Source organism: Echinops telfairi, unplaced genomic scaffold (genome assembly GCF_000313985.2).
Source record: "Echinops telfairi isolate 266 unplaced genomic scaffold, ASM31398v2 ScPeMD7_60;HRSCAF=208, whole genome shotgun sequence".
Classification (NCBI taxonomy): domain Eukaryota; kingdom Metazoa; phylum Chordata; class Mammalia; order Afrosoricida; family Tenrecidae; genus Echinops; species Echinops telfairi.
In genome coordinates this window covers 38,669,077-38,684,459 of record NW_022103958.1, presented here as the reverse complement: position 1 = coordinate 38,684,459, position 15,383 = coordinate 38,669,077, and the positions used below count along the sequence as shown (strand labels likewise).

Here is a 15,383-nt window from a genome sequence, read left to right as displayed (position 1 = left end):
AACGAGCTCACTGAACAACCAATAGAAACAAACACAGACTGAAATATCAGAACTCTGCACAGCAGCTGAGGTATTACAGTCGGGATGAGTCAAAAAGTGGGAAGAGGAGGGACTGGGCCAGCTTAGACACTAGGCAAGCCTACCTGCTACCATCGGGAGTGCACACTCATCACAGGTGTTTCAGGATGGGTCTGGGTAAAGCCCCATAGAACACAGGGCCGGAGCGAATCTTAGAAAACTCTAGTCTGATGTTCCAGAGCAGTATACAATGGATATGGGAGTTAGTGGGCCACACGACAGGGAGGCAGTGAAAAGACCACAGTGGTGCACGGGAAGACTGTGTCAAAAGGGACTCACTCGGGAATGGAATCACCTGCAAGGGCGGCAGGGTGAGGGGAATGCCTCGGACTAGCAGAGACAAAAGATACAACCGATAGTGGGTTACTGGCTGTTTCAGGGTGCTAAAGTAGGAAAGACATAGAGAACTAACTCCACATCATACCACAGCAAAGTCAAGTCCTGCGACGTACAGCAGTCTCTGAACAAAGAACCCTCCTACCCCCTCCCCATGTGTACAGACTGGATTCAGAGACCAAGCTAACAGAACTCCTGAACCAACACTGAAAAAACCGAACATGTCTTTGGTTCTAACATGCAGTGGTTCTTCAAAGAAGACGCCAACTGCATTGCAGCTGGGTCCTTCTGGCTCATGGTGAAACTGCAAGGACGGGGCGGCTGCCCTGTAGGGCTCCTGGGTCTGAAAGGGTTTGCAGAGGCCATCTGCCACGGCTCTCCAGCAAAGTGGCTAGTGAGTGTGGGCCCTAGCTTTCGATTGGCAAGTAGGCACTTGGCCACTGTGCCACCAGGGTGCCCAATTCTTCTACATTATATAGAATATTAAACCCCGAAAATTCTACAGTAAATGGAGTGTAAAACCAGAGCAATTTTTTAAAAGGTAACAAATTGGTTCGATTCCTACAAAATTTGTTAAAACATATGAAATGTTAGCAGAATTCATGATGATACGGGTTCTTATCAAACTATGCCTTATCTTTCTTAGTGCCTCAAGCCAGATTCTATTGACATAACAAGGTAGCACAGGTGCAAAAAAGATTTCAAAATATATGCATAGTTTTTCAGAACACGTGTTTTCTGTGAACTTTTTAAAGAATCTCTGATATAAGTTATGGGTAAGAGACGCTGAGACAAGTCTAACTGGAGGAGGGAGCCTGTACTGAAGAACACTGGGAGGTAATATTTGGAAACAGATTCAGGTCAGATGGAAGAGAAGCTTGAATACATGATATTCTATTAAATGAAGAGAAGCTCAGAGTTTCTTGCAGCTGGTTTTTATCTTATAGACTGAAGTGTGCAAATATGTCCACAGTGTGACCTAACTGGGAAATCCAGCCTTCTGTACCATCAGTGGTAAGAGCTAATCGTACTACTGTCTTGCACTCCTACCCACGGATGACGAGGTAGTCATTCAAAGATCCTAGCTCAGTCAACCCTCCTCACTTAGTCTTTAACTTTCTATGTTCTGTGGCTACTGAACAATATCATTTATTTTAGGTTTTCTTTCCTTAATTTTTGGATAAAAGACAGTCAAATATTTTGACAGAGTGCATTCCACTGAGCCCAGGACAAGGTTCCTGGTGATGGGAGTAAGGCCATCTCAAATATGGTCTACTAATTAGTGTAGAGAACCACCATAATCCTAAACTGCCTTAGAACCCAACTTTGATGGAGAGGTGTTGTTACACTAAGGGAGAGGTTTAAGAAACAAACAAAAGAGTCTAAGAATCATTTAGTGGGAACTGTAGTATAAAGATTTAGGCAGGAATTATACTTCCTAGCCACCACCCAAAACGTTTTCCCTGTTTAAGAACACCTGCCCTGTCACTCAGCTATCTGCTTTTAATTAAGTAGACTAGGCCTGAGATAGGACTGACTGGGATCCCTTTTCACATATCCAAGCTCTGCCCATTTCCTCCCATTGTCCCTTATACACCAATGCAGTCAGTATTGGTTGTCAGGTGCCACCCAGTTGGTTCCAACTCATCCTGATCCTATGTACACAAGACTGAACACCTGGTCCTGCACCATGCTTCCAATTGTTGCATGTGAACCCACCATTGCAGCTCCTGTGTTAATTCATCTCAAAAGTGGTCTTCTTCTTTTTCTCTGCCCTTCTACTTTTACCACAGAAGGTATCTTTTCCCAGGGACTGAGCTCTCCTGATGACATGTCCAAAGGATGTGAAACAAAGTCTCCCCATGTGCACTTCTCAGAGCATTCTGGCTGTGGTTCCTCCAAGAGAGATGTGTCTCTTCTTCTGGCAGTCCGTGGTCTGTTCAATACTCTTTGCTAACACCATGATTCAAAGGCCGCAATCCTTCGGTCTTCGTTATTCAGAGCTCAGCTTCCACATGCAGATGAGTGAAAGAGAACACGACGGCTGGGTCAAGTGCCCCTTCGTCCTCACAGTGGCAGCACCCACAAGAGGACGTGGGCAGCAGATTCACCCCTGCAAAGCACGCTTTAGTTTCCTGAGGGCTGCTTCCTTGAGCACTGACTGGTTCCAAGCAAGATGCAATCTCTGACAACTTTAATCTGGGACACAGGGAGGGTTTTCACAATCTCGGTCCCACAAAAGTCAGCACATTCAAACTCTAATAATTGGACTCCTGAGAAACACCAAGTGACGAGGGCACAAAATAATCTTACTGTAGGACATTCAGAACCCTGATGGCAGTGAGTGGGTAATGTGTCGGACTGTACGCTAAAATGTAAGCAGTTAGAATCTACCAGTCGCTCAGTGGGAGAAAGGTGAGACTTTCTGCTCACTTAAGGGAGCAAATTTACAGCCTCCGAAACCCAAAGGGGCAGTTCTACTTCCTCCGATGGGATCTGAGTCAGCATCAACATGAGTGATGGCAGTGGTCTGGGTTTCTGGTCTGGGTGGAAAGGAAAGGCGTAAATAAAGGAAAGGGAAAAACTGAAATAATAAGTATGTTTAATGATACCATTTAGAGATAAGTGCCATTAAGGTAAGGAGCCCTAGTGGAACAAATGGTTAAGTACTCGGCTGCTAACTGCAAGGTTGGCAACTTGAACCCATCAGCCTCTCTGAGGGAAAATGATGTGGCATTCTGCTTTTATGAGGATTACAGCCTTGGAAATCCAATGGGGCAGTTTTACTCTGTACAACAGTGTCCCTATGAGTCAGAATCAATGCATAGGTTTTTAATGGTTTCTGTATGTTGTCTAAGATGAAAGAAACAGGATTTCATGATTTATAGGTCTATGGCATAAATAGTAATCACTATGTCAAAGCTCAAAGCATTCACATAATAGTCTAAACGAATCCAATGGCTTTAACCTCATTTTATCTTACCTTCTATTCCCAATCTAATCTTCTTCAGACCTCTCTCCTTCAAAACCGATTTGGCCACATCTCTGTTTTCAATGTACTTGAAAAATCTATACAATTTTGTGCTATAAATAACTGGAAACAAAAAGACAAAAAAAAATTCTTATTAAGATCAAAGTACTAGGTGGGAAGTTAAATTTATCTGGACATCAAAGGGGGCTTGACAAGTTAAAAAGTCCAAATCATGGATGGATGCACTGATGCCAAAGGATGACTAGCCAACATGACAGGACAACCGCTCAGTACAGTTAATGTAAAGCAAATGTCTACGTAGGTTGAAAAGCTTTGATAACGTCAGGGAACCCAATCCATAAGAAGAATCTCCTGGAAAGTTATATCACAGCCTTATTGGAGTGGGATCTGCCCCCCCAAATTTCTTCAAAGAAAAGAACCAAAAGAAGCTATCAATATTATATCATTGTCAGGCAGGCAAAGTAAAAGGTTCTGCTATGCCTAAAAGGCCTAGTCTGTGTGTGTGTGTGTGTGTGTGTGTGACACTGCCTTGTATAAACAGGTTTTTAAAATATATTTCATGGATTGAGCAACTATTAATAATTCCCCCAAAATGTAAAGACCCTCCCCACAAACTTTTTCATTCAGGCGAACAGCCCCATTTAATACTGATGTTAAAGATGGCAGATTCAAGCATGTTCTGCTCAGGTTAGTTTGTTTAGAGCAAACTGGCTTTGCAAAGGGCAGACATTCCACTAACAACATGTTGAGTCTTCCAAATGTGCTGGGAACTTCAGGGAGTTAGGGTGATGGGCCTTCCTCGCCTTCTGATTCTCAGGTGGAGTTATCTCCCTTAAAAGGTGAACTGCAAAGGTTTTTTCAAAAAAAGAAAAACACACTCACAAACCAAACGCGCTGGTTTCTAAGAGCCACGAAGAGGAAAAAATGTCCACAGACACCACTCATGGAGTAATTTTGTGATTGTTATTATATCTTCAATGTTACTGGTACTTCAACATCAAGATTTTCTGATGTCTCAAAATGGGATGCTATCACAAAGTCCTATTTTGGAAAATAAGGCAGAGAACTCTATCTCTTCAAATGAATCCTTTTTAAGTTTTAAGCACCTTAAGAGTAAGAAGAAATGCATTTTGGCAAATTATGTAAGAATGCTTTCAGTCTCGTTACCCTTCAACGCTTAAGGTAAAAATAATATATTCTTTAAACTCCAAAAACAAGGAAAGTTAAGGAATTAAAAGGGAAAAACCACGTCTATTGTAATTCCTCTACAGTGTACTACAATTCCTATGTCCTATCGTTGGTTCAGGGAGCCTGAAGGCACAGGGCTAACCATGAAGTCAGCAGTAGAAACCGCCAGCCCCTCCGAGGGGCAGAGAAGTGGCGTTCTACTCCCTGAAGAGTTAGACTCACAGGGGCAGTTAGTTCTGCCCTCCAAGGTGACCGAGTCAGCATCAACTTGATGGCGGTGAGTTTGGTTGTAGTTAAGAGTTGGTTCCACTCTTGTGCAGTCAAAATGTTTTCAAAAATAAAATATTAATTGTAATCTTGTCCATTCCTCTCTCTTAGTATGTATCTTTTGATTCTTGGTAATATAATTCTTTCTATTTTTATTCCATGGGTTATTCTACATATTGCTAAAGAAAACCACTATTGACAATAAGTCTAGGACTGAGTATAAGAACTATCAGAACAACTATCACAACAATAAAAGAATCATAACACTCATTTAAGAACATCATTCAAAAGAAGCATCTTAATGTAAATCCTGAAATGTGCTACTATAACTTGTTTTAAAATAATCTTTTGACAATCTTAAGTCAAAATGAAAATCATTTGGATTGTGTTTTGTTTTTCTTTTAGAAAGGGTAAATAAATGGAGGAATATCAGAAGCGCCAAGGTTTTGACGCTCTCTATGCTCCTGTACTTTCCACTTAAACTCTAATTTTAGTTGTGTCAACAGGCCACAGCACAGATGCTAAACTACTTTATTCTCTCCATAAGTCATTCTTTCACAATTCTTTCTTTTTCCAAAATGATGAAACTGGTCAAAAATACTCCATTGGGTTTATCAAGAGAAATAATAAAAGATAAATTTTCTAAGAAAAAAAAATCAGTAGGCTTTAATTAGAAAAGATTTGGAAGTAGAAAAAAAGGTGGTGGTTGTTATTCAAGTGAAGCAAGCTATTTTGTCAGAAATGCCTAAGAGAACTATAGTTCCATAAAGCTTTCCGTAAGGTCAGAAACACCTGATATTAAAAATAAGTATCTTAGAACTTAAAGCTACATGGAAAATCTGTGAGTTCAACTCTATTTTATATAGAGAAATTCATTTAAAAATATATATATTTTTATAATACAGAAAGCTCACTCCTCGCTGCCACTGAGTCAATTCTGATAACAACAGAGTAGACACTGCCCCTGTGGGTTTCCCCAACTCTATCTCTACAGGAGTAGAAAGTCCCGTCTTTCTACTGCTGACCAAGCTGATGGGTTTGAACTGACCTTGTGGTTAAATGCCCAACACAAAACCACTATACCACCAGGGATCCTTACAGGGGGGGGGGGGGGTCCGTCAAAATCCAGATACTCAGCAAAGAACAAATCATTCCTGTGTATGGCAAGGGTAGACAAACGTTTTCTATAAAGGGCTACAGGGTAAATAATTTAGGTTTTGCAAGCCACCAGGTCTGTTAAAAACAACCCAATTCGGCCACGTGGCATGACAGCAACCGTAAATAAGATGTAAGAGAATGCGTGCGGCTGTGTGCCAATACAATTTATTCACTGTAGGCTGATTAGGGCTACAGGCTACAGTTTGCTGATCCCTGGATGTGGAAAGGGAGCCCTGGTGGAGTAGTGGGTAAAGCACCATGCTGGTATAACCCAAAAGTCAATAGTTCAAGCACACTAGTGTGAGAAAGATTTAGAGTCTACTCCCCTAAAAATTTACAGGACCCCTGTGAAGCAGTCCCACTAAGAATTGGAACTGACTCTCAGGCAATGGGTTTGGTTTTGATTTGGTGTGTGTTAAGGACCCAATATACTTTCTTTATAGAAATTATCCTGTGATTAATATCAGAAAAGATAATTTGTTGATTCAAGAAAGAGAAAACATGCCAAAATACTTACTTTGTGAATACTCTTCTCCCATTTGTGGTGGATACTCTTCATCCCAATCAACGACATCGTCGTCTGTAAGCACCACGATGTGGCATTCTCGTTCCCCACTCTGGGCACTAGCCACCATGAGAGGAAGGATCATTTCTTCCAGATAAAACTCAAATTGTCTACGAGCACCATCATTTGATAATTCATGCATTAGGGCACCTGAAATGAAACCCACAAAAAATCCTGATAGTTTTACCAGAAGCAACATACTTAAAAAAATTAGTTCAGCATCTATGTATTTTGGGACACTACAGACAATATAATGGCTTTTCTTCAGTCACTAAATTTCCCTAGGGAAGAGTTAATAGAGAATTATAAAATCTTATGGCAAGAAGAGCTAATTATTGGCACCCAGCACAATCCCATATTTTACACACCATGAAGTAATTTGCTTAAGGTTATAAAATAAATTAACTTTAAAAATCAAAATTAGAACTCCATTGCTAATTCATAATAAAGTAATTTTTACTTTATCATGCTGCCCCATGAATATGTGCAATTATGTTAGGCACACCAAACCCACTGCCACTGAGTCCATTCTAACGCATAGTGACCACTGCGTCACAGCAAAGCTACCCTGCAGTGTTTCAAGCGAGTGTTTCTCCTGTCGGGAAGCTGGCCAGTGAGCGAGCTCGACCTTTTCGTTGGCAGCCAAGTGCTAATCACTGTGAACCCAGGCTCCTCAGAATGAGTGCTGATATATCTTTATGTTACCGAATGTTTTTATTGTGAAAGTTTACAGAGGAAATTAGTTTTCGGTTAAACATTCGTTTTATAACACTTGCAATGTCCTCAGTAAAACTGTACTCTTTTCTGAGGCTCTCTCTATCCATCTATATCTATATCTATATGTATATCCATTCATCCTTCTTTCCTGCCCCTTCTTTTCTGTTAAGCCTTGTTTGAGGGCAAATGCTGCCCTTTGGGTTTCATGTTCTCAAGAGCGGATTCTTCACGAATGGTACTGTTCACTTCACAGGCCTGCCTGCTATTTGGCAGCAAAGTGATCCCCAGAGGTGGGCTCAGTTCCAGGTCTGAAGGGTGTCTTAAAGGCCAGTCTCAGGGTTTCCACCAGTCTCTGTCACACCAAAAAGTCATGTCTTTTCTATGATTTAAAATTCTGTTCTACACTCTTCTCCCATTCTGTGGTTCCAATCACAGTGGTTGATTGGTGGGAGCCAGACACCACGTAGTTCTTTTGGTATCAGAGTAGTGAAGGCTGTGGTTGAGATGAGGGTCCATTCGTCCTTTGGACTAATTATTTCTTTGGTTTTGGTTTGCCTTTTTCTTCACTCTGCTGATACCAATAGTTTTTTAAATAATATTTTATTGAGTTTTGGTGAAAGCATTTATTTACACAGCATGTTAGGTTTCCATTTGACAGTTCCCTCACAAATGATCTGGCGACAGTGGTTACACTGATCACAATGTCAGCATTCTCTGTGTGTCTGCTTGTTGTCTGTGTCTCTTTGTTTTTGAGTAACTATTGACACTTTGGTCTCATATTGATGATGGCTTTTAAGTAGAGCATCAATCTTCTAGATAATCTTTTACTTTGTGGGCTATTTTGCTAAAAGGTGATGTTTGGGTTTATAGAGTATCTCAGGGCAATAGTCTCACAGGGTTTTCTGTTGTCTATTGTTCAGATTGTCTGTCTGTTTTTCTGTCTCTCCTTTTAAATAAGAATATGAGCACTGCTTCACATTTTGCTTATATTCTATCTGGAACTAACTACTGGTCCCAATCAGAATGGTCAGCGGTGGTAACTGGGCACCATCTAGTTCTTCTGGTCTCAGGCTAGAGGACACCGCAGTCCTTCTACACTTGTTTTTCCTGTGTTTTTGGCTACCTTCTAACTGTTCTGCTCCTGGTGAGTTGAAATCCTTTGTTGTGTCTTAGCTGCTTAAAAGCTTTTAAAAACCCTAGCTGCTTCTCATTTCACTAGAATGCTGATCATCATTTTGCAAATTATGCTGTCAACTGACTGAACTGCCCCATTAGACAATGGTCCTAATCCTTCTAATCCCTAATTTTCTAACTCTCTGGGTGGTCTTCCTCAGTTACTTTACCAACTTTTTCTCCTCCAGCTAGACAGGAGGAGATGTCTATTAAATAAATGTCTATTAAATATTGACATTTCTTAGGACAATTAAGTTCTTTTCTTATACTAAAATCCCTAAATTTATCTCTACCAGTCTGACTCCTATTTTCTTATGACAAATAAAATCCAACTGCCCTCTAGAAATCTCAATTTGGATGCCACTTCATAGGCAGTTCAAATTCAGAATGTACAAAATTGAATTTATTATTTCTGCTTCTCTGTGGTGCGTCCCAAATCAATAAATACTACCATCATGCCCTGAAGTCCCCCAAATTATAACAGAACCATGTCAGGCATATAAGGCACTTGAATATTTATAGAATAAAGAAATGAGTTATAGATTCCTCTCTCACCTCCTCAACCATTCTTTCCTACTGAGTATACTGTACTTCTTACACTTGTCTTGAAGTCTGCCATCCCCCTCGCTGGCAGAAGACACTTACCTAAGGTGGCAGCAAACTCTTCCATATCACAAGTTCTTCTACAATGGAACTTTGTCACTTCCCCATAGGAGGTGGTGTCTAACTTGCCTGCCTTTGAATGTAGGCTAGTCATCCTGATTTGCTTGTAACCAGGATAGGGCAGAAATGACAGTGCATGATTTTGGAAGATAGGCCAAGAGAAGCCGTGCAGTTTTTGCCTTATTCACTAGAAACACTTACTCTCTGAACATCCCCTCCTAGACCCAATTTCTAGACCTTCGGACTTCGTGGAAAATCTCTACGTAAGTAACTTGCTCAACAGTCTTAGCTGAGCCCAGACTTATCTCAGCCTAGGTGCCTAATATATGATCAGAGAAGCCTTTCAACTTTAGTTACTCCCAGTCCTTCATTCTTCACAGATGAGGCCCTGGACATCTGGAAGCAGAAAAAAGCCACCTCCACTGCGCTCTGTCCAAATGCCCAACCCACAGAATCAGCTAGCATAATGAAATGGCTGTAGTTTATGTTACTAAGTCTGGGATAGTTTGTAACATAGCAACAGTTAATCAGAGCACATTCAAGCCCCATTCTACCCACTTTAGTCCAAGTCATCATTAACTCTCTTGTAACTATTGCAAATACCTTCTAATTACTTTTCCCCAACATGTGCTTCACCCCACTGTAATTTATTTTCCTCCTAGCTGCCAAATATAATTTATGTCTCATCTAAACATTTCATGACATCTACTGTCTTTAGAATAAAAACCTCAAATGCCAAATTTCATGTAAGAACATTTTGTACAAATGGAGGTTATAGATCCTTGTGCAGAATTTTTTATAAGAAAAAAAAAGTATATATTTATATATTAAAAGATATTCTGTTATCTTTTAATTTCATTTTACCACAAACTTTTTGAAGCCCTCTCTTATGTATTTCACAGAGTGAGAGTGCTTCTATTTCTCTCCTGAACTTGAGACATGTGTAGACGCAATGGCCCATTCAACATTTCCATTCAGATGTCCAAATCAAGCTTTTAAGTTTCTGCTCCCCAGAGACTCTCCCATCTCAATTTATTGTAATCCCACACTTCTAGTTCATTACAGTCCTCTTCTGTTTTCCCTATTCCAAAATCAAATCCTGTAAATTCTACCTTTCAACAGATTCACAATCTGACCACTTCTTAGTGCTTTCACCCTGATCCAAGAGACCACCATCTCTTAATGGCAAGAGATTCCTAATTGATCTCTTTGCTTATGCCTTAATTCTCCTTTTGGCCCAATTTCTAATACAACAGCCCAAAGTGAACTCTATGTCAGATCAGGACTATAGCACTGCACAGCTCTACGCTGCTGTGTGAATAGAGCCCCATAAAATGGCACAACACAGCAGCCTAGCACACCTATGAGTCTGTCCAAAGTGATCTACTGGGTTTCCAGCCTTATGCAGAGTAAAAGCCAAAGATCTTACTGGCCCATATAACCTAGCTCCCCTATTTCCTCTTTGACCTAATTTCCTATTCCTGTCGCACTCACTCACTCTACTCAAATGCTACTGGCCTCTTTAATGCTCTCAAACATGCCAGAGAAGGTCCTTCAACACTTGTACTCACTGTTAACCTCTGCTTATAATTTACTTATCGTATACACTTGAGGATAAGCTGACTCACATATCAGCCGAGGCAACTGATTTTACCACAAAAACTGCATTTAAAATGTGCTGAAAAACTTGGCTTATACACTAGTATATATGGTGGGTCTTCCTCTCCAGAAGCCTTGACTTCTTTTTATTTCCATCTTCTGTTCCTGGCTACTATATCTCCTATCCTTAACTTTTTTTTCTTAGCACTAATTATAAGGATCTCTGGTAGTACAGTCATTAAGCACTCAGCTGCTAACTGAAAGTTGGTGGTTAAAGCTCACCAGAGATTCACCAGGGATTCTGCAGGAGAAAGTTGCAGTAGTCTACTTCTTTAAAGACTCCAGCCTTAGGGCTTAGAGGGCAGTTCTACTTAGCCCTGCAGGGTCACTATGACTCACCAGTGCCTGGAGGCAATGGGTTTAAAACTCATTCCTATCTAATAGACTTTCTGTTATATAATTTGTCTACTATCTGCCTTCCTTACCACAAATGGAAGTTCCAAAAGAATAAGTTTTCCTGGTTTGTTCATGCTGCATTCCCAGAAGTTAGAACAGTGTTTTACACAGAGTAGACCATCTTTAATTACTGGATCAATAAATACACTGTCTTCTCCCTATGTCTGTGGACTCATTCCTCATTCTTCTTGTTCCCTCCCTCTACTGCGGCCACACTTGCCTCCTTTCACTTCCCTAAACGTATCATGTTCCTTCCTACTTGACCGTCTCTGCAAATACTTGTTTCTACTGCCTGGTAGAAGCAGCCTCTTGCCTCTCTGTCAATCTTTCAAGTTAATAGTTTTCATATCACTAATTCAGCCAATGATTCTCCACTGGCCCTTTATTATACACTTCCCACAGCATCTGATTTATTCCGTTATTTTTTTGGCTTTTATTTATTTGTTGAACACCCCACTAGATTGTAAACTCCATAAGGATAGGGATGATGTGTAACTTGTTCAATAATGTACATGCTATAGGCTTGATTAAGAAGAAAAAAAGCCAAGTTAAATAGTAAACTAAAAACACGTAGCTGGTAGTCAGGAGAAAGATGGAAGTTATAGAACTGGGTATCCTTAGTATGTAGCCATGATTGAAGTCGGAGAGAGGATTAGAATCATTTAAGATGAATGTCTAGATTCTGTACGACATAGTAAGTTAAGAGAAGAGTAGGGAAAAGACATACTCAAGGGATGAAGGGCCAGGGAACAAGTGAAAAGATTATAAACAGAAGACCTCTAAGAAGAATATCAAAATGCCAGAGCAAGAAAGAGCCAAGAAGAAATGAGTAACTTCACAGTGAAATTTTTAAAATTGCCTTTTAAAGATAAGGATGCCAAAATCAACTCTAAATTTAACATTGTGAAATTCTTCTAGTCAAATGAACATCACACAAAAGATATAAAAGTGTTATTTACAACAGGGCTGTAAGAAATATTTAAGAATCAAGAAATGAAATACATGAGAATCAATTGAAAGACTATTAGAAATAAATTGGGTGTTATGACATGGCTAAATATAAATGTATAAAACTCAGTAACTTTCTTATATGTTAGCATTTTCAAAATTTAAGTATTTTATGCACAGAACAATAAAATTATTCAAATAAACAAACCCAGAGAAAAAACTATATGAAAAAAAAAAGACAAAATTACCTAAAAAAGAAAAAAGAATAAATAACTGGGAAGTCATGGCCTTTGAAGCAAAAGTCAAATCAGTAATGAGTAAAAATAATTAACTTAAAAGAATTCCTTTTTGTGTTTTCTTTTTAACAAGAACTTTTCTTTCGGAAGGGTTTGAATGAGCACAGGAGCCCTGAGAGGATGGCAGTTTGTCTGAGCCCACATAGCTCTTCTGTGGGACAAAGACCGGACAATCGGATCTCCGGCAGATTAAACCAAAACCAAATGCACGCTATCATGTAAATTCTGACGAGGGTTCCTGAAATTGTCGATCTTTACAGGAGCAGGCAGCAGCATCTTTTTCCCATAGTGTGGCTGATGGGTTTGAACTGCCAGTCTTGTGGTTTGCAGCCCAGTGTTTAACCCACTGAACCATCCATTATAGCTCCTGTGGTATAGAAAACCCTATAAGGTAGTTCTACTCTGTCACACAGGGTCACTATGGGTCAAAATCAACTTGATGGCACCAAATAGCCACAAAATGGACAGAAGGTCAGATTTGATTATATCTGGGTCTGGAGTTTACAAAACATGGGGAAGGCAAAAAGTAATATTAGAGAAGACCAAAAAAATGGAATATGGTACTAACACTATGGCATGAAATAATGAAATGTTGCTACAATAATTACCATTAATACTGACATAATGATTAATATTAAATAAAATTTAATACTGATTTAATTTAAAATATGCATTATGAGTCCATTCTAATTGCCAGACACTGGGCACCAAGTCCAAAGGGTATTATTACCCCTATCTTCAAAGTCCAAACTGATTTAATAGCACAAACTCAGAAACAAAAGCAAGACTGAGAACGAGAGTTAAGTGAGAGAGGGAGAGAAACAGGGAGAAGAAGAAGAAAATATGAGTGAGCCTCATCTGTCCCCTTCAGTGATTTCAGAGGCAAATCTTCTCCCTTTCTCACCAGGCTGACTGAACTTCAAGTTTTGGTCTTTGGTTGTTGCCCTATGAGACTACATGATGGTGCCTTTTTTCCTAGGGCTTCATGAACTGGTGCTTTAAAAAAATCATTTTATCTACCACCTTTACCTAAGGACACTACATTTTCAAATTTATTTTGGCCCTAGACTCTTATTTTTGAGTTTAGTCCCAGGTCGCAAAACGTCTTCTGGATTACAATGCTTACTTGAGATGAGAATATGGGCCTTGAAGACATTTAACAACCTAGGTGGGAGCAACTATTTCTGTTTTTTCATTTTCCACCTTCTGGTTTTTTTTGTTGTTGTTGATTCACTGCCTTAATCGAGTAAAAATGAATAGTAAAATGAGAATCCCCATACATGGCTTTACCGAAAGGTTGCATGGAGTATGATCTCACCAAAACTGGCTGGGAGGATCTTCTTCCCAGTCGTGGGAGAGAGCTGAAAATACCCAACCCGTTCATAAAAAGTCACTGGAGGGAAATTTCACAAATAGAAAACCCAATAGTGTTTGGTCCCACTTCCCTACAAACCTATGCAGTCAAATTTCCTCCCCTCCCTGCCCCTTAATGTGCTGTGGGGGAGCTACTATCTCATGGATTTCTTTCACTATATGGTTAAGTTCCATGACAGAAGAATGAGAAGTCAGTTCCTCCCTACAGTAATCTTTTTTGCTTCTCAATAAGATAACCTTTCTGCCTGGAATACCTTTTCCTCGGGAAAGCTTCCCCATCCAATCTCCTGTCTTGGTATCCAATACTTGAATTAGATACCACCCCATATGCTTCTTTAGTGCTGATACATTACACATATATATGTGATGTATATATATTATAAAACTATACACTTTATTGTGTGATATCCATACAAGTATAAATGAAAGCTAGGGATTCAATCTCGAATCTTTAATGATAACTATTACCTTTAAGAATTATCTGTATCTTCCATAGAGTTCAGGGTATAATCTTACATGTTAAGTACAAAAACTAAAAACTTTTATATTACCTGATTTGAAGAGTGACACTGAGCAATAGCTTTCAAGCAAGGTCAAAGAAACTGGCAATTGGTGATTGCGAAAATCTAAATCAGCAGTTTTTTTAAAAAGTGGAAAATTGCACAAGCTCTATAAATACACTTCTGTAAATACCCTTTATGTACTAGAATACTTTATATTACAATTAAACAAATATTTGAAGTCTAATAGGTAAACTAGTACTTTCTTGTATTTCATTCCAATATATAATAGCTCTACAAAAAATTCACAAAGCATTATACTTACTGAGATCTCTACATTTAATAGTACTATATTCAAAAGAGATACAAAGATAGTCACATGCTTCTCTCAGTTCAGGGATAGATATGCCATCAGGACAACGGATTATTCCCGTCTTATAGTAATCCTGGAAAAGAAAAAAAGTAAAGAATGCATAAAGCATCTACAGCACAAAGCTGAAAAATGTCAGTGGAGCTCTGATATGTCAGAATTATGAATTTTTTAAATTACTGAAACCATACTCACTGCCATCCAGTTAATTCCAACTCAGGGCAACTCTACAGGCCCGGGCAGACTGCCCCTGTGGGTTTCTGCGACTGTCATTCTTTACAGGAGTAAAAGCCTCACCTTTCCCCCATGGGCTCAAACTGGTACGTTGTGGTTAGCAGCCAAGCACACAACCATTAGGGGAACCTTAATTCACCTATGAAGTTTCACATTTCACAAATAAGGAAAACATAGGCCCAGATGGATTCAATGACTACCAATATTCCAATTATTTAACAGCAAAGCTAAGATCCAAACTCGGGTCTCCTCATTCTTTATTCATTTTTCTAGTTGGGCATGTTAGTTAATACATTAATATATAGTTCCCCTTCTACATGATTTTTTCTAAACAACTATATATGTTAAATCATTTTATTGGGGGCTCATACAATTCTTATCACAATCCATACACACATCTATTGTGTCAAGCACATTTGTACATTTGTTGCCATCATCATTCTCAAAACATTTGCTCTCCACTTAAGCC

The 15,383-nt window shown here is 39.4% G+C and overlaps 1 protein-coding gene across 4 annotated transcripts in view; it reads right to left on the bottom strand.

The window, feature by feature from the left end:
* Positions 1–15,383, bottom strand: part of BTBD10 (BTB domain containing 10) — a 74,005-nt gene that overhangs the window by 5,991 nt on the left and 52,631 nt on the right. For all 4 annotated transcript variants that reach the window (XM_004711557.2, XM_045291133.1, XM_045291134.1 and 1 more), the window contains 3 exons: positions 14,636–14,756; positions 6,537–6,734; positions 3,398–3,508 (listed from right to left, as the gene is read on the bottom strand). In XM_004711557.2, coding sequence (XP_004711614.1) covers positions 3,398–3,508; positions 6,537–6,734; positions 14,636–14,756 — 430 coding nt within the window. The remainder of the gene's footprint in view (positions 1–3,397; positions 3,509–6,536; positions 6,735–14,635; positions 14,757–15,383) is intronic.